The following is a 20,064-nucleotide window of genomic DNA, read 5'->3' as shown; positions in this document are numbered from 1 at the left end:
TTCATTAAAAAACAACTCCCATATAGCCCTTGGCTTGCTTGGAAGTATGTTACAATGCCTTTAGATGCTGGTAGATTAGGCATTAGAAGGTTAAGGGATTGGAATATGTGTTTTATGGCTAAAGTAGGTTGGACTCTCCTAACTAATCCTTCGAAATTATGGGTGAGAATTTTTAATGAAAAATATCTTAAACATTAGGCCCTTTTTTTTATTGTGCTCCAAAATCTTCTCATTCTCCAATTTGGAAAGACATTCTTAAAGGTAGGCATCTTCTCGCTTCAGGCTTGAAAATTGGGATATGCAATGGTGTTTCTACTTCTCTTTGGTATCATCACTGGGTGAGTACAGCTCCTATATATCTTCTTATTTCTAGTGACATTCCTCCTTCTATGGCACACTAGCATGTTAATCGTATCATAAGAGATGGGGTCTGGTATTTGGATGATATTAGACATCTGTTATCTGATTCCTTGATTTCTACTATTTTAGCTACTCTAATTTCTAGAGTTTCCAATTTTGAGGATTTTATTCATTGGTCTTTATCCAAGTCAGGTGAGTTTACTATCAAATCGGCCTATCAATTTCTTATATCACCTACTTATCATCCTTTTCCTTACTTCCCTTCCTGGAAATCTCTTTGGAAAGTGACTGTGCCCTCGAAATATAGAATGCTCCTTTGGAATGTTGTTCACACCATCCTTCCTGTGGCTGAACATTTAACTGTTTTTATGCCTTTCGTCTCCCCTATGTGTGCTAGATGTAATTTATATAATGAATCTCATCTTCACCATCGAGATTGCTTTTCCTCTGCTATATTATGGAAGAATATCTTTGCTAAAATTCATCTCCCTTTCTAGTTTTAATTTTCATAGTTTCTTTGCCTTAGATTGGAATGAATGGATTAACTTTAATCCAACTTTCGATGCTCACTGGCAGATGACATTCACAATAGCTATTTGGCATATCTGGAAGCAAAGGAATATAGCTGTTTTTGACCTTACAATTTTTAATTCTCGATTTGTTTTTAGTAGATTCATTATAGATTATCAGTGTACTAATCACATAATGCAGGGCAAAGCACATGCCACGAATATTCCAAGCACTTCGAATGGTCAGAATTCTTGGAGTCCTCCTCCAAAGGGTTGGGTCAAACTCAATACGGATGGAGCTTGGACTTCCATCAATGTGGCAGGAGGAGGCGTCGTGCGAAGGGATGATGAGTCTTGGATCATGGGTTTTTCGAGCAAGTACAATGCAATTACAGCCTTTGCAAATGAATTGCTAGCAGTCAGAGAGGGTATTGCTATGGTTAAAAGGCTGGAGGTGAAGGATCTGGAATTAGAAGTGGATGCGCTTTCTCTCAGTGTCATGCTCAATTGAGCAAGTAGTACTCTCCATCATGAATTGGCTGTTGTGGTGAAGGATATTGAGGAGGATATCAAATATTTTGACACCTTTGAAATCCTTCATGTGAAGAGAACTCACAATGCTGTTGCTCATGAATTAGCTCAAATTGGAATGAGTATGAGTGTTGGGCATCGACTGTATCTTACCTGTCCTGAGTCTATCCTGCCTATTTACAATACGGAGCTTGCTGCTGTAGCTGCTCTGAATGCTGATGAAGACTCTGACGAGGAGTAATCTGTTGCTGGTGTATGTATTCTCTAGTTTAGTTGCTGTCTTAAACCTTGGTTTTATTGCTTTTCGAAGGGGCACATTATGTTTTAGTAGTAAGACCATTAATTTTTACTCTTGTATATGGTCTTATGGTTTTAGCTATTTACCAACCTCACATTTTGTCTTGCGGAATGAGGTTGGGTCTCTTAATTGTAAAACTATAATTAAGTAATATATTTCGTTTTTATGTGTTAAAAAAAAAGTACCCATTATATCACACTTTTGCTCGACACTGAGTCCTCTGCTAAAAGAAACCTTCGACTTCACATAATCAGTTAGATCTAATTTGATCTGATCTGATCTTATCTAATCTATTTTAATTTGGTTTGATTTGATCTAATTTAATTAATAAGTTATAAATTTAAATCAGTCGATCTTAACACAGACCCTGTTCACTTCACTTTAAGAAAATAAAATTTAGTAAAAATAATTTCAGATAAGCAAATATAAGTTCAATTCAGTAAAAATAATTTCAGTTTACTAAAAATAAGTTCAATTCAGTAAAATATAAAGAAGAAATATAATATATAATTAATAAAAATAATTTCACTTCAGTTAAAATAATTTCATTATTTCAGCAAAAATAAGGTGAAATAAAGGCCCTATTTGCTTTGAAGTAAAATGTTTTCATGGAAAATGATTTTCATATTTTTCTTTGTTTGGTTTGTGAATTGGTGAAAAATAACTTTTCCAATGGTGAAAAATACAACCTTAATGGTGGAAAACATTTTATTTCATAAAATAAGGGAAGCTATATTTTCCTCCCTCTTCCTTACCTTGTAAGCAACCAAATGAAGGAAAACCAGGACGTCTTGTGTGCAACTAGTCACACCATATGACTGCTTTCAAATTAACAAAGTAACCCCTAAAACACTAACCGAGTAACTCTCGTAAAACTGGCCGAGTAACCCATATAACACTAACAACGTAACCCTTATAATAGTAACAAAATAACCGTTGAACAATGATTGGATAATCTCTATAACACTAACGAAGTACCGGCCAACCACATATTAGAATTTGTGAACGAAACTAATTTGTAATTGTGCTTTTACTTGAAGCTAATTTTTCATTAAAAATGTTTTACATCAAACCAAACGGTTCGAATAGGCCTATAATTGTATCCAAATGTAATAAAACATCAATTCTAAAACACTTCAATGGCATAAGAACTAGCATCATGCTTTGCGCCACTAAAATCAAGCACCCTCATCTCTTCCTCCCCAAATTCAAATTTAAACCATTCACAACTTCTTCCCATCTTCATCAATGGTCAGGTCTACAACAATGGAGAGAGAGTTCAATTAACCAAGACCGCGCCTGGGGCTCTAGTGGCCCCGAACCACCATTGAAGCCTGACCAAGTCGAAATCCCAAGTGGGTCAGGTTCATCTTTAGCTGAGCTTGGTGCTATGGTTCTCTCCACTAGTGACCCAATTGCAAAATCCCAGCTTTCCCACTTTGCTTATTCTAAATGGCGTTCTGAGAAGCTCCCCATTGGGGTTTTCGACCCGCCTTCTCGCCCTGCACGGCCGTGTAAGCCCCAGTTGGTACATTCTTCTTTCTCCCTCATTGTATTGAAATAAACTCTAATTTGTAAGGGTAATTTTAATTTCTGGGTATTGTATAAATTATTTGGTAGCATGTTTATTTTGATTGAGAAAATAAATATTGTCAATGTAATAAATTGTTGATAGAGAATTTAACCTTTGATCAGTGAAATTAATATCTAATTTGTAAAAGTAATTTTAATTTCTGAATATTGTATTCAAAGTATGATGTATCTTTGGATAAAAAAATAAATATTGTCAAGGTAATAATACGGTGATAGAGAATGTACCACTTTAATAAGGTTTTAATGGGTGTCACATTGCATTTAATGGGTTCAATTTGTCTCTATTTTATGGGTTGTAATTAGTAGTACTAGATTTATCTTTAATCATATGATTAGTAAGTGGTGCCAATTCTGCAAAATGTAGGTACCTCCTAAGTATATTCCAACTCCTAAGGATTCCGGGTTGCCGCTCAATGCATATATGCTTCATAACCTTGCTCATGTAGAGTTAAATGCCATTGACTTAGCTTGGGATACTGTCGTCCGTTTTTCTCCATACGAGGAGATTCTCGGAGAGGGGTTCTTTGTTGATTTTGCTCATGTTGCTGATGATGAGAGTCGACATTTTGCTTGGTGTTCACAAAGATTATCTGAACTTGGTTTCAGGTAATTACTAATGAGTGCTCTTTAAGCTTTGTGTTTCATAGTGATATAATGGATGCAATGTCTTCAATTTCTTACTTTGTATTATGTTAAACTCTTCTTCTATAAGCAGCTATGGAGATATGCCTGCTCATAATCTGCTATGGAGAGAGTGTCAGAAGTCATCTAATGATGTAGCTGCACGTTTGGCTGCAATCCCACTTGTCCAGGTAACCTAACACTCTTAGACATGTCTCAGCCATTTAATATTATATGAGGTTGTCCATGGTCAATGGAGGTCTGATATTCGTTTGTGCTATAATTGTTGTATGGGACTTCTACCATGGAATTTTAAAAATTGATAGCATGTATTCCACAACATTTTGCCTAGAAATGATTGCAAGGCCTTATGACTGACATATGCCTTAGATTGGGATTCTAAAACAGTTGGTTTTGAAATGATAAACCAAACAACAGTTTTAATTCGATATGTGAATTATATTTAAGCAGAGCTTTATCAAGATATATGTCTGTGGTAGTGAACAATCTCACTCAATGTGTGAAGTTTCTTCCTCGTATCTTTATGTCCATCATCCTTCTATGATGATCATTCTTCTTTCATGTATATCATCATTCATGTGGACAAGATGTATATATGAAGCTGTTGGAAAAGCTTCTTGAAACTAATTTAAACCCTTTTCTGATATCTACACGGAGAACACTTAAGTTTATTATTCCTATTCGTGGGTTTTGCACTATAGGAACTAAGTAAAATATAGGTCTTTGCTATTCATGGATGCTTTTGGTTGAAATGGAGCTCAATTATTAGATCAAGCACATCATGTTTCACGAATGAGGTCAATGCTTAGTTTTAAAAGGCGCAAGGCGCACCAAGGCACAAATGGTCCTTGCAGCCTAGGCGAAGGCGCAAGGCGAAGGCGCGCGCCTTTTGTATGCAAGGCGCATGTATTTACATATTTATTTCAAATTATTTTTTACTTTGATTGTACTTAATACCAATTAAAAAGATTCATAATAAATTAAATAATAATATATGTAAAGCTAAGGTAGTCTAAATTTAAAAAAAGTGTCCATCATTCTTCAATTTATAACTTATATCTCAGCTATTTTCCTTGAGGCGCAAAGGCGCACCTTACCAAAGGCGCTTTGAGGCGCACGAGGCGCGCGCCTTCCGTAGGTGACTGGCTAGCTAAAGCCCATTTCCTAGAGCCTGGGAGCGAGGCGCGTTTTTTAAAACCAAGGGTCAATGTACTTCAGTCTTCATATCTACAAGCATTGAAAAATTAGCTACAAATCAGCATCTTCGTGGATATTGCTGAGAAATTTTTTTTACTGGATCTTTTAATACTACGTATTCTGTTGTACTTAAAACTATTGTCCCGAAGAAAGGTATTTAAAAGAATGGCCCATTCTCTCATCCATTGTTCTTGTACATTTAGTCATTCATGATAATACAATGACTGATAGCACTACCCGTGGGTTCACTCTTAAGCTGACTCTTGAAATTCCACCTTTTGTCTCATCATCAGAACACTATACTTTCACCAAATGATTACCTTTTGAAAGAGTTAGAAGCCCTTGCAACCACAAAATGCTTTCATGTCTCATTTTGGTAGGATTATGGGATTATAATCTAAAAAATCAAATATAAATTAAATATTATAGATCGAAAATGTTTGAAACTTCTCGGGTTTAATTTCATTTATGCAATAAAGAGTCCTTTTTTTTTCTTTCTTGCCAAGTTCCCCTTATCCTTCTCAATAGTTCTTTACTTTATAAGACAAATTCAATATTCATTTAATATCCTTAACACCAATTTTTCTTCCCTTAAATGTTGATGAATTGCATGACAATCCAGTCTCTCTTCCCCTTTGGTATCCCAATTACTCAAGTGCATGGAACCCTAATATTCCCTTCATCACTTTCCACTGAACTACTGGCCATCTAGCAACTACCATATGGATGATTTTCCCTATAGCTAGACTAGTAACTAAGCATTCCTTCGAAAAAGACTAGTAACTAAATCATTCTTTTTCCGCGTGAAATGCTTCTTTGTAGTATGACTTGCATTTATTGACTTTAAATTACAAACCTTATTGATATAAGTGTCTTGACTCAATCCTGTCCGATCATCCTTCGAGACCTATTTCTATTAATTTTTATTCCCAATATGTACTTAGCTTCTCCAAGGTCTTTCATGGAAACACAACTTTCTATTGATGTCAAGACACTTATATCGATAAGGTTTGTAATCCAATAGGTGTCACCCTAATGCTTGAGTCAATACATCCTTATACCAATAGGTAGTACTACCCATTAGGCAAGCCAACTAGGGTTCAAACTTTATTCTCAAACATAGAGTCCTTTTCGGATTTGATGGCCTCAAGCCATTTCTTAGGTGATATCAAAGCTTGCTTGTTTGTATTAGGTTTTGAATTCTCCAAAATCAATATTTAAGAGTCTTTAGTTAACTGAAATCCAACTTCTTGTTTGGAATTCTCGTTCTACTCGACCTACGTGGGGCAAGCATCAATAGAAATGTTCTCTTCAACATCTCAAAGATTTTCGCATGAATAAGATTCAAGTGGGACGACAAGAGTTTGACTTGATGAATTAGCTTGCTTTAACTTGACTTGACTTATCATAACAGAGTTATGCGCCTTTGTGTATGGCGCGATTTGAGCCACATTCATATGATGCTCATCTCAAATTTCTTCGAGAACTATTTTACTCCCACTTGTCTTTGTGGAAATAAACTCTTTTTTGGAAAGACACCATCACGAGCAATAAGCACTTTGTTCTCTTGACGATTATGGAATTAGTAACCCCTTGTCTCTTTTAAGTATCCCACAAAAAGACATTTATCTGATTTGGGTGCAAGTTTGTGTGATAGTAAACGTTTTACATGTACCTCACAACCCCAAATTTGAAGTAAAGATAAGTTTGGAATTTTTCCATTCCATATCTCATATGGAGTCATTTCTACATCTTTTGGTGGTCTTTTATTTAGTGTGTGTAGTTGTTTCCAAAAGAAATCCCTAAAAGGAAATTGGAAGATCAGCAAGACTCATCATTGATTGAACCATATTTAGTAAAGTTGGGTTCCTCCTAAAAGAGACATCGTTTAATTATGGCACTTCAGAGTCAATTGGGAAAGTATTCCACAGTCCTCTAGATGATCATTGAATTCTTGGCTCATATGTTCACCACCACGATCAGATCGTAATGCTTTTATAGTCTTACCAAATTGATTTTGTACCTCATTGGAACTCTTTGAATTTTTCAAAGGATTTTGACTTATGCTTTATTAGGTAGATATAGCCATATCATCTTAAATCATCAGTGAAAGTAATGAATTAATTAAACCCACCTCTTGCCTTTGAACTCATTGGCCCACAAACATCTGTATGTATGAGTGCTAAGAGTTCATAGGCCCTTTTACCCTTTCCCATAAAAGGTGATTTTGTCATTTTTCCCATAAAGCATGATTCAGAGACCTCAAAAGATTCATAATTGCATGACGTAAGGATTCCATCCTTTTATAACTTTTGGATGCACTTTTGGTTTATATTACTCATCCGATAATGTCATAGATCGGTTGGGTTTATATCATTGTTTCTTATTATCTATGTTATGGATCGGTACTGTCCTAAGCACTTATAAACCATTAGTCAATTTCGTACTAGCACATAACATGTTATTGTAAGAATTGAAACAACATTTGTTCTTTATTTCAAAACAAAATCCTTCATTATCCAAAACTGAAACAAAAATAATTTTCTTGGTAATCAACAGAACGAAATAACAACTTTTAAGTTCTAAAATTAATCTAGACGACAAATGTAGACAACAACTTCTGACGACAAGTGCATCAATTCTTGCTTCATTTCCGACGCGAAGCTCCACCTCTCCCTTTGCTAGTGTTCCATTTCTTTTTAGTCCCTGCACATCATTAACTATGTGAGAACCACAACCGGTATTGAATACCCATAAAGAAGTAGAAGTCAAATTGATTTCTACAACATAAATGCTTGAAGTGGAAGTACCCGACTTCTTGTCTTCGAATTCTATAATGTATATATCTGAAGTGGAAGCACCTAACTTGTCCTTCCAAGTATTTGGAGTATTAGGGGTAGTTTCTCTTCCAATGACCTATCTTATCACAATAGTCACATTTTCTTTACGCAACTTTTGGCTTAGTGGTCAGCTTAGGCTTATAAAAAACGACATCTTGCTTGCCCTTCTTCTTCTTGCCCACCACCTTATTTTTGAAACCCTTCCTCTTTTGAATTGTCAAAACCTCTTTCTTTGGTTTGTGGGAATGTTCCTTTCATTGACTAGCAACCCATGTAATTCACTAAAAGTTATTTCAGACTTATTCATGTAGAATGTCATCCTAAACAAAATAAAGGTGTCAAGCAATGAATGGAGAATTATAGGCTAGAAGGGAATTCTATACTTTCATGATTTCAAACAAACCCATCTTACATTCCAAAACCTCCTTATTAGTCTCATGCGGCATTTGAGTAATTTGTCACTTATATGCTACATGTCACCTCTTAATCTTTCCTTTTTATATTCTGTTTTTATTGTAAAACTTAAAATAAAAAAAATATATAATGTTAAAAGTTTTTGTACATTTTGTAACTTGCAAAATTGAGTAAGAAAATGAAGTGTTTCGTTTCCACCATAATATAATAAAGTTGAAATAATTTGTAAACATTAATAAACATATGAAGTACAATAAAAATATTCTTTTTTATCTCCTACATTTAAAATATAACTTAATCAATACGTCATTTCACATCCCATAATATTCATGTGTTTATACCTAACTAAATATTTCATCTTCTTCCACTGTTCCACCCACCCTCACTCTCTTTTCTCTTTCTTTTACTAAGTTTTAGCAGTGTACAATTTAATTCGCTCCCCTTAATGATCATGAAACAATTACTTCGTATTTTAAGTCAAAAGTTTGAACTATTGAAAAGCATACCTACACATAAAAATAACATAAGTAATAACCCGTGCATCGAATGAGTTAAAAGGATAGTTACTATTAAATAAGGGTCAACAAGTACTTCGTATTTGGAAAAGCGAACCTCAATGTATGCGGGACCTAAGTTCATTATGTTGTTATTAATTAGTAAATTCTAGCGCATTGATAACAAACATACAATAAGCTTATAAGCATTTTAAAAAATAATAATAAAATGAAAAATTAACTATGAGCTAGTATGGCCCCCAATCCTAATAATTAAGCTTGATTAGGCACCTCCTTGGACTCTTCATGGATCTCCATCTACCTTTGTCATGGGCCTTCTCACCTTCGACTCTTCTTTGGATTACACATTATTCATATAATTTAACAATACGCAGATTGTATTTAAATTACAAAATTACATAACAATACACATATCGTATTTTCTAGTTTAAATATTGGGCCATACCAGTCATCTATAGCAATCATCTATAACAATAATAATTTTAGTTTGCAGGTCGCATTTAGGCCCTGTTTAATTCACCTTAAATAGCAATATTCAGTAAAAATAATTACAGTTCAATAAAATTAATTTCAGTTTAGTAAAAATAAGTTCAGTTGAGCAAAAATAATTTCAGTTCAATTAATTTCAGTTTACTAAAAATAAGTTCAATTTAGCAAAAATAATTTCAGTCAATAAAAATAATTTCAGTTCAGTAGAAATCAGTAAACTTAAATAAGAAATATAATAGAAAATCAGTAAAATATAATTTCAATTTAGTAAAATTATTTCAATTCAGTAAAAATATTTTAAGTTCAGTAAAAATAATTACAGTTCAACAAAAATAAGGTGAAGTAAATGGAGCTTTAATGTCAAAGCATTTCAAAATATTGAGTTTTCCATAAATTCTCTATATAAGATTATTTTCTATAAAAAATAATTCAAGGTTTCATTTTCAAATTTCAAAATTTGAAATTTCATTCTTAAAATTTCATCTTTTAAAATACTTTATTTCATTTTTTAAAATTCATATATACAAAGAACATAATGATGAGACTCGAAGAACATATTCCATATTAATAATGAAAAAAAAAAAAGAATATGTATCCAAGATGATAAAAGAACATTTATCATATTACAAAAAACATCATCTCCAACCTTAGAAAATAACACTAAAACTGGAAAAAATATATAAAAATTAAAAAATATCCTTTCTCTCAACAACGAATTAATCAATTACATCATTAAGAGATTGTTTGGAACAATAAAACCAACTCCATCAAAATATTGAATCACTTCGAAATTCAAAATTTACCATGGTTTTTCTCTCTGTACAAATTCGATTTCTTTTTCTTAACAAAAAGTGAAATTTTATTCACCATAAAATGTAAATAATAAATCAATTTCATAAATCAAGAAATCTAAATAACAAATCATTCGCTTAAATCTGTTGAAAACCACAAACTTTATTGTAGAAAAAACTATTTTTGTATTGCTTATATTAGAATAAGATATGAGAGGATAATGATGATGGTTAATTCTCATCCTTATAATTAGCCAATGAGATGATATAAATTCTATGTTTTATTTTCAATAAAAAGTAAGAGAGATTCAAAGAAAATTAAAAGGAGAAATATAAGAAGTTTTATTATATCAAGGAAAAGTATATTTTGTTATCCAAGGTTGTAACCCACATTTATTCCTCCATAAAATCCTTATTATTATTTGACTTAGCAATTTGTAAATTGATATAACTCTTACATTTGTTATCAGAGCCACGGTATTTTAATCATAATCACAAAATGTCTGCCAACTTTGTTCAGCCACAAGTACCCCAATTATCAAAAGAGCAATATGAAGATTGGTGCATCAAAATGAAAGCATTATTTAGTTCCTAAGATTTGTGGGAAATTGTTGATGATGGGTTTGAAAATCCATCATATAAAACAAAAACAAAAGCAGCATTGACTAAAGAGAAGAAAGATGAGTTCAAATGGCATTATTATTGATCTACGTAGGATTAGATCGAGAAACATTTTTGAAAATCTCAAATACACCACAAGTAAGGAAGCTTGGGATAATCTTGCAACTATATTTAAAGGAGTCGAGAGAGTTCGAAAAATTCGCTTACAAGCACTACGAGGTGAATTTGATGAAATCAAAATGACTAGTAATGACTCAAATCTCTAAATATTTTTCTCGCCTACTTATAGATGTTAACCAACAAAAATTAAATGGAGAAAAGATTGAAGATATAAAGATTATTGAGAATAATGTAATAAAAGATTTAACTATGTACTCTCTCCATTTTTAAATACTTGCTCCATTTCTCCATGCGCGGAGTTTTAGGAAAAATTGGAGAAAGTAATAAAATAGGGAGGTAATAGGGTTGGTGGATGAATAAAAAAGTGTAAAAGACAAAAGTAGTGGAGACAATTGAAGGAGAGAGAATGTATGTTTGGTCCACTAGGTGAGAGACATTAATTAAATATTATAAAAGATTTTCAAATAAGGAAATGGAGCAAGTATTTAAAAACGGCCGCAAATGGAAAGTGGAGCAAGTATTTAAAAACGGAGGGAGTATTACTTATGATAGAAGAATTAAAGGATATTGATTCATTATCAATAGAATAATTTATGGGGTCTTTTTAAGTACATGAACAAAGAATTCAAAAGAATAATGAACCTGGTGTTATAGAGCAAGTACTTGAATCAAAGTTATCAAGGGGGATTTCGTGGACGAGGAAGAGGTCGTGGTAACTACCAACCTCACAACTAAAGTAATGAGAGAAGTTTTGGCCAAGGGAAAGGGTCAAACACAGCAGGAAAGAGTTTAAATGAATGCGGTAAATCAAAAGACATTCAATGTTATAATTGTCAAAATTATGGACATTATGCATCCGAGTGTTCGAGCAAACAAAAGGATCAAGGCAATTGATTAAATTTTGCTGAAGCATCAAGAAACAATGAAGAAAGTCCTACATTGTTACTAGCACATGAAAAAGCTAGTAATCAACAAGATATGTGGTTTTTCGATTCATGAGCTAGCAAAAAGAGAAAAAAAAAATTTATTGACCTTGATGAGAAGATTCAAGGTAATGTAAATGGAAATGAAGAATTCATTTCTAATGTTTATTACGTACCTAATATGAAAGTAACATTCTCACTTGGACAACTTTTGGAAAAAGGATATATTGTTCATATGGAGGGTAATAATCTTCGACTAAAAGATAATAGTGGAAGATTAATTGCTAAATCGAAAATGGCGAAGAATCGCATGTTTCCGCTGCAACTTAACACCGAGGTTCAAAAGTATTTTTATGGTGTTATGGAGAATGAGTCATGGAAATGGCATAAACGTTTTGGGCAATTGCATTTCAATGGCCTAAAACTTTTGCAATAAAAGAATATAGTACATGGATTACCTACCATTGAAGACCCTAAACAAGTTTATGAAATATGCACTGGGAAACAAGCTAGACCTCCATTCTAAAAGGGATTATCATGGAGAGCTAAAGCACCATTAGAATTAGTACACACAGATATATGTGGACCATTGGAGCCAATTTCTTTGGGAGTTAATCGCTATTTTATTACTTTCATTGATGATTATAATAGAAAATTATGGGTGTATATGCTGCATTGTACATTAAGGCTCGAGTAAAGCTAGAAAGCGGACGTAAGTTGAAAACGCTTAGGTCTAATAAGGTGGCGAATATACATCAAGAATACTCAATTAGACAACAAACATCCTCATATATACCACAACAAAATGGACAAGGAAGAATTGAACAATTCTAAACATGACGCGAGACATTTTGAAAGAAAGAGGATTACGTAAGCAATTCTTGGCAGAAGTTGTTGCATGGACAACTTATATTCTAAATCGTTTTCATACAAAGAGTGTAAGAAAATATGATACCACAAGAAGCATGGAGTGGTGAGAAGCCAAATGTTGAACATTTTCAAGTATTTAGGTACATAGCTGCAACACCCCAAATAATTCTTCCTTTACCAAACGAATTAATTTAAATAAAATAGAGGAGAACCATTGACATGTTACCGTCACGTGTTAAAACGTTAAGACTTTATCAAAGTATCGCAACGGAAAATCCAACTTAAATCTTAAAATAATATAGTAAAGAAAACCAATAAGTCAAAGCTTACAAACTGGAACCATAAAAACCTTATTTAAAACCAAACCAATATTTAAAACCCAAATCATAAATTAATACCAAAACATAAATAAGTTCAACACAAAGAACGAATGCTCTTAATCACACCAATCCCTCGACGATGCGTATGTCAAATCCTTGAACTTCACAACATCAAGCTCCCCAATAATATAAGTGTAATAATTGGATCATTACAGAAAGGCAAAGACAATGACCAAAAGAAAACACACATAAAAGCACACAATCAGAAATAACTACAATATACCAAACCTAGCATGCTCAAATAATTAAAGTAAATAAACATTCAACATGAATTCATTAACCAAGTTTCCACACTAACATAGTTCAATCAATTTAACATACTTACTAACTAATTCTATACACTTGACTCTTTATATTTAATTTAATTAATTTAATTTGGAGTAAGCAATAGACGAGGTTGTCCAAACCACCAAATCATTTTGGTCCCAAATGACCATTTAAAATAAAAGTTTAGAACGATGCAAGAATGAGCGTGACTCCATTCTTTCAAAGTTAGTCTATGATCCCATTTAACTTTCATCATAAAATAAAAATGTAAATACCAAAAGAAAAGGGGACATGTTGATTAAACAAGCCTCATACCACGGGCTACCACTGTGTAACCCAACCTATAATTGTCAATACTCTAGATGATCACGCTTTCCAGAGTTTTATTATTGTTCATCCATGTTTCACTTTACGTGATTACAAGTTCAATTAATAGCCGACTCATTCAAGTAGACTATACATAACAATTATACTTACAATTCACTTTTAATCTTATTTAGGACAACGATGAGCACATCACAAATTGACCTTTAATTCCATTAAAATTCCAAGATATCCAAAATTGTGGAATATAGTCAACCCACCTAGCCATTTTGGCTTAATCCACATATACTCAACATACTAACAAGACATGTTTGAGTAACAAATAAAATGATAATAACTTTATGGAATAATTAATGAATTCATTCCACTTAGGCCATTAAATTTCAATCCTTCAATAATCCAAACGTGGTTAATAAACCAACCCAATAAAAATATGCTTGTATCAACATTCCATACAAACAATTAATCCAATTCAATATGCGTGCGTCTATAATTCCATACAAACATAATCAATCACCAAAACATGTCTCATAAACATAAGCACATGCATTAATTCCAATGTTTTACCAAACAATTTCCATCCAAGTTTTATCTAAACATGAAATTAAGTTCTTTTATTTTTTGGTACCTAAACATGATACTACTTACAACGAAGTAGACATATACGTATCTCGTATAAATAATTCTTTGTGCCACTTTTAATCAATTAAAAGTTTCCTAGGGAATAATCACTTCCTAGAAAACAACCAATAATAAAAAATTAATACCTAAACTAATTCCAGCAATATAAATTTGATTAAATTTCCTTAAAACTTTCTTTAAAACATATTTTTATGCTAAATTAATCATTAGAAATACAATAGGAACAAAGCCTCAATTTAATTGTTCATATGGACCTTAAAACTATAAAATCTGAAAATTTATAACACAATTATAATCTGAAATTATAACTTTAAATCATTACAAACATGATTTTGATGCTAAATAAACTAATTTTAAAAAATAAAATAAAACCTAAAACAAATAAATTAATTTTAAGCAAAAATAAAAAAAAGGAAACAACATAGGAGAAAAGGGAATGGGCCATGGTCGGGACGCTGGTAGGTCGCGACCGACGGTGGTGAGGGCAACAGGCAGCACCAGCTAGTGTTGGGTGGCCATGGTGTTTCATGTAGGAAGGAGGAAAGGAAAAGAAAGAAAGAAAAAAAAGGAAAAAGAAAAGGAAAAATAAAAGAAATAAAATAAAGGAGAAATAAAATAAGACTAACTTTTAGTGTGGGGAAAAATTTGGGGATTCATGGGATATTTATAGGAGAGAGAGCTATATGGTAAGTAGGAAGATTGAGTTTCATAAAAATAATGAGCTAATTAAATAAACAAATGGGTTAGACTTTGTTTTTATGAGCAAAATTTGTAGAATGAAGGTTCATAAAATAATTTGTGCTAAAATATTATTTAATCCTAATTAATAATTTGAAACTTTTTCAATTAAATTCCAGAAAAATTCAAATAAATAATATAAATAAAATAAAATTTCATTTATTAAATATTTAAAAATACGAGGGATTACAATAGCCTATGCCAAATACCCGTGGCAAAGAGAAAGAAGTTAGATGATCGAGGTGAAAAATGTATCTTCATTAAATATAGTTTACAATGCAAAGCTTATAAATTATACAATCCTATCACTGGAAAGTGGAAAGTGGAAAGTTGATTGAGAGTAGGGATGTAATATTTAGCGAAGGAGAATCCTGAAAATGGGATGATAAAAAGAAAAAAGAGAAAATTGTGGTTGAAGACTATAATGATATCACAGAAAAGAGTTATGAAAATACTCAACCAAGGACACTAAAAAATAATTTTGATTCATCATCATCGACATCATCAGAAGGATCACATCAACATAAAAATAACCTGTTAAATATGAAGAGACAAATGAAGTTGATTCATTCTGCTTTTATGCAGACCACGGACCCATTATTTTTGTAGAAGCATTAGGAGAAGAAGAATGGAAATCTTGTACCAAGGAGGAGATTCGGTCAATAGAGAAAAACGATACATGGGAGTTGGCTACATTGCCAAAGGGCCATAAGACCATAGGTGTAAAATGGGTTTATAAGATAAAAAGAGGTGCAGATGGAAGTGTTGGTAGATACAAGACAAGACTTTTGGCAAAAGGATATAGGCAAAAGTATGGTGTTGATTATGATGAAGTATTAGCTCCTATAGCTCGTTTAGACACTATGGCTCTATATATGTTTTTCAATAAGTGTTTTATGCTTTGTTCACATGGAAAAAGTGTTGTGTTACTCGGCCTCTTCATTTTACCTTAAATACCCGTGTCGGTCCCTCAACACTAGGACATGGGTATGACATTTAGACGCAACATTTAAGTTAAAAATTATGTATTTTTTTTCCACAAAATAGGCGGGTCGAAGATTTAGACACGTACTCGTGTCGGACATGTGTACACGATTTCAAGTAACATGGAGAAAAAGTCTTCTAGGTTGGGTGATTAACTGCTTATTAGCCACTGAAGGAAATAACGTTATGTATCTATAATTTCTGCTTCTATAGGATATACAAACTGCTATATACATTTTTTCAATAAGTGTTTTGTGCATTGTTCACATAGAAAAACTCTTCTAGGTTGGGTGCTTATTAGCCACTGAAGGGAGTAACTTTATGTATCCATAATTTCTGCCTTTCTAGGATATGTTTACCTCTATATTTTTTCAATTAGTGTTTTGTGCATTGTGGGTAAGCCATCTCTTCTAGGTTTATATATAAATGCATTTTTCTATGGTAAATCCTGCTGGCAGAATTCTATAGTATTGTGTGATACCTCCGTTTCTTTATGTTCTTAAATTTTTCGTTTTTATCTTTCTCATAATTTTTTTAACATATATACTTCATTCCAAGTTTGGCAATATCTTTACTACCTTACCCTTCTTTTCTAACAATATTTACCCTTTCCACTCATTTTCTTCTATATCCACCTTTGTTCTTACACCTCCCCACCTTTGTACGCTCTTTATCTTACATTTTTCACCTTATTCATACCTACCTTCACCCACACTCTCTCCTTTATCTGCACAAACAGCAAATGATGAGAACATCACGAAACAGAAGTAGTGTTACTAATGATAGTTGTTGACCAAGCTGTATTGAGCAAGAGATCCAGCCATCTCCAATTCTCAGCTTGATGAACTTTTTTACGCCTATGAATTTGCATTTAACCCTATTCTTTTGACTGAAGGTCTCGTTATTTACATACATCATGTATCCTCTTATCTATCAAATCTAATTGCTTGTTAGTAATTAGGAGGCCAGGGGACTTGATGCAGGACCGCGACTTGTGAAAAAGTTGATTGGATTTGGAGATAAACAAACTTCAAGAATAGTAGCTCAAATCGCTGATGAAGAAGTTGCTCATGTTGCTGTTGGAGTATATTGGTTCTTCTCTGTTTGTCAAAAGATGGGGCGAGTCCCTTGTTACACTTTCAAAGGTGTCAACTTTATGTGTTTTTTTTTTCACAAAATATAATATTTTTTTAAACTGTGGACTTGTACCCTATTCCGATAAATTTAGTTAGTATTTATCTTCAATAATATGTATACCTTTCCATTTTTATTTTGGTTTTGTTTTTGGCTGATAATGCGATTTGTGGTGCAGATCTGCTAAAGGATTATGATATAGAAGTTAAAGGACCCTTCAATTATTCAGCTCGAGATGAGGCTGGCCTGCCCCGCCATTGGTTAGTCAAATTCTTTATTAAACTGATGCTGTGGTACTGACAGTTGACAAATGCAAATAAAAATAAAAATGCTTTCTTGAATTTTCTTTCGAATATGGATTTAAAAAAAAAAGTCATTATGCCTGAGGGATTAGTCTTTCTATTGTTCAACTCTAGATGAGTTTGGCTAACCCTACCTTTTGTTAGTCCAATTTATTATCTAGTGTCCATGTTAGGTAGATTGATATTGCTGCAACGACAATTTGTGCAGCAGATATGCTTGCTAATTTTCCTTTAAAGATTATTTGCACTTGTAATGTTCTTTAAATAGTAAATCAATTCGGCTCAACTAATTGTTAGCCCTTTCCTATGATAAGGTCTTATGCCTTATTCTGCCTTTCACCCACCTGCACAAGTAGCTATTTTCGTTGTTCATTGTTCAGCAAGACATGATAATGAAGTCAGTGAAAAATGTAAAAAAATGTTTGAGGGTTGTAGTTGGAATGTACTTAATATTTATGGCTATGTTTCGTGACTGAGATGCCTAAAAATACTTTCTGAATGTTTGGTATACTATTCTGGATAAGAGGTTATAATTGTATTACAAACCTAAGGAAATAATACGTTAAAAGCAGCGTTGAATGGAAATCGTGTAATGAATAGCGATGGGTTTTATTAGAACTCAAAGTTGTAATAGTTTTTATTGAAATTGTGAAACACTAAAGTAGAACTCTAGTAGACAAGTACTGACTGATTTATAACTGTATGAAATTTGACGTGTTTTCTTTAACTGACAAGCTTTCTCCCTCTTACTCCAATAGTATGTCTTGTTGTTAGCTCTAAGTTGAGTTTTGTGCAAGTCTAATGTTGGAGTAATACTAATAACACCAGCCTCGCAATGAGCATAGGTACATCAGATGAAGAGAAATGGATTGTATAGCAGGAGAATATTGACATGATCACCCCTTTTTTTGTGACACAAACTACCTAATATCTGTTGTGCCTGGTGGTGTACCGTGGTGTGTTACTAATGATGATATAGAACCTGTTTTGGGAGCATTTATGCCTTTGATAAAATCGGAGAAATGAAATCAGAAGAAAAAAATTGTGAAATATTGGTTAGATTTCAAGGCAACGATGGAATATTTGTTCAGCTTCTAGTAGAATTGATGTCTTAAAAATGATTCCACATTTACGGATTGAAAACTTGGTGATATTGTTATCATGTAATCTCCCAACTTATAAGTAGCTCATTGGCAAAAACTTTGGAGCATTGATTCGTCTATTCAAATATTCACAACACGAGAAATGGGCTGGAATCTAAGCTTGTTGACAAGCTTGTGTTATTCAGTATTCACTCTGATGTTTGGTGTTCTTTAATGTTAAACATGTAGTTTTCTTTGTATTCTTCAATACAACATATCTTTAATAGCTGTTTACTACAGATATTATCAATATGGAGGTGTGGAAAAACTTGAATTTGTTATGCTGAAAATCACCCAAGTCTAGTTTCCGATTAAACTTTAAGTCTGGTTCTTCAATTTACTATCCTGTACGAGATATACCAGTTGTCTCTTCTCTGACAATTGAATGTAGACTGACTTTTATTCAATCTTGTTTCCAGGTATGATGCATCATCAACTGACGATCAAAGCAAAGAGCAGCTTTCCGAGGTGTGTTGTGACTGTTGTCTGTAGGTTTTTGTTCTGATAAATGCATAAATCTACTATTTAATAATATAAAAGTTCTCCATTTCACAAACTTGTCAGGTATATGAAAGACTTGCTCATATAATTGAGATGGAGAAGGAAAATGCCAATTCAAGCAGCCACCCTAGGTGATTGTAGAAGAAATGGTCACAGAATCACAGCTTGTGGAACTTCTCCACCCCGTTTTTCTTCTAAGCTAACTTGTGACTGTCATTTGACTAATTCTTATAACACCATGTCACCTATGATCTAAAAAGTTATATTTTGTGTTCTAACTTGTAAAGATTAACCTGTTTCCCTCTTTTAAGACAATTGCATGCAGGATCTACTCCACGAGAAGTGGCATGAACGTAGATGATATATTGAGATATTATGACATATTGGTGAATATATTTTGTTATATATGATAATATTGTATAATTGTGAAAGATATTGTAGAGAATATTGTGGTATATCTTGGCCTTGCCCTCCAAGTATACCTAGGCTATAAATATTGTATGTGGCCGTTCATATTGAATGAGAATTACATAGAGAATTATTCAATTATATTATATTTTAGCATGGTATACAAAGCCTGAGTGAGATCCACAATTTTTTTTTGAACATTGTTTTTCATAAACATTGTTCAATCTTGTGCGTGTGTGTGAGAGTTCAACACAATTCAATTTTTTTTCCCTTTTCTCGTGAGCAATGTCAGGAGGGGATGGAGGCAAACAAAAGGTAGACTTGACCTTTCACCTAGGCTCAAGTGATGGGCCAGATAATGTTATTACTCCGATTCAACTACAAGGTGTCAACTATGATGAATGGGCTAGGGCTAGGGCTAGGGTTAGGACTAGGGCTGTGAGGACAACTTTGAAGGCTAAGCAGAAGTTTAGCTTTATTGATGGCACGGTTGCAAAACCGAGTGGCTCTAAGAAACTTGAGGATTGGG

At 33.1% G+C, this 20,064-nt stretch overlaps 1 protein-coding gene across 1 annotated transcript; it reads left to right on the top strand.

The window, feature by feature from the left end:
- The first annotated feature begins 2,826 nt into the window (after positions 1 to 2,826).
- LOC110710913 (uncharacterized protein HI_0077) lies at positions 2,827 to 19,518 on the top strand. The gene is made up of 7 exons (XM_021889255.1): positions 2,827 to 3,226; positions 3,656 to 3,897; positions 4,007 to 4,103; positions 17,010 to 17,193; positions 17,361 to 17,442; positions 19,046 to 19,094; positions 19,191 to 19,518. Exons 1-7 carry the CDS (start codon positions 2,858 to 2,860, stop codon positions 19,260 to 19,262), a joined length of 1,095 nt encoding a protein of 364 aa, XP_021744947.1. The 5' UTR covers positions 2,827 to 2,857; the 3' UTR covers positions 19,263 to 19,518.
- Positions 19,519 to 20,064: the final 546 nt, after the last annotated feature.

The sequence above is a fragment of the Chenopodium quinoa genome, unplaced genomic scaffold, assembly GCF_001683475.1.
Source record: "Chenopodium quinoa cultivar QQ74 unplaced genomic scaffold, ASM168347v1, whole genome shotgun sequence".
NCBI lineage: Eukaryota > Viridiplantae > Streptophyta > Magnoliopsida > Caryophyllales > Amaranthaceae > Chenopodium > Chenopodium quinoa.
The sequence above is the reverse complement of the archived record's forward strand: the minus strand, read 5'-3'. Positions and strand labels throughout refer to the sequence as shown.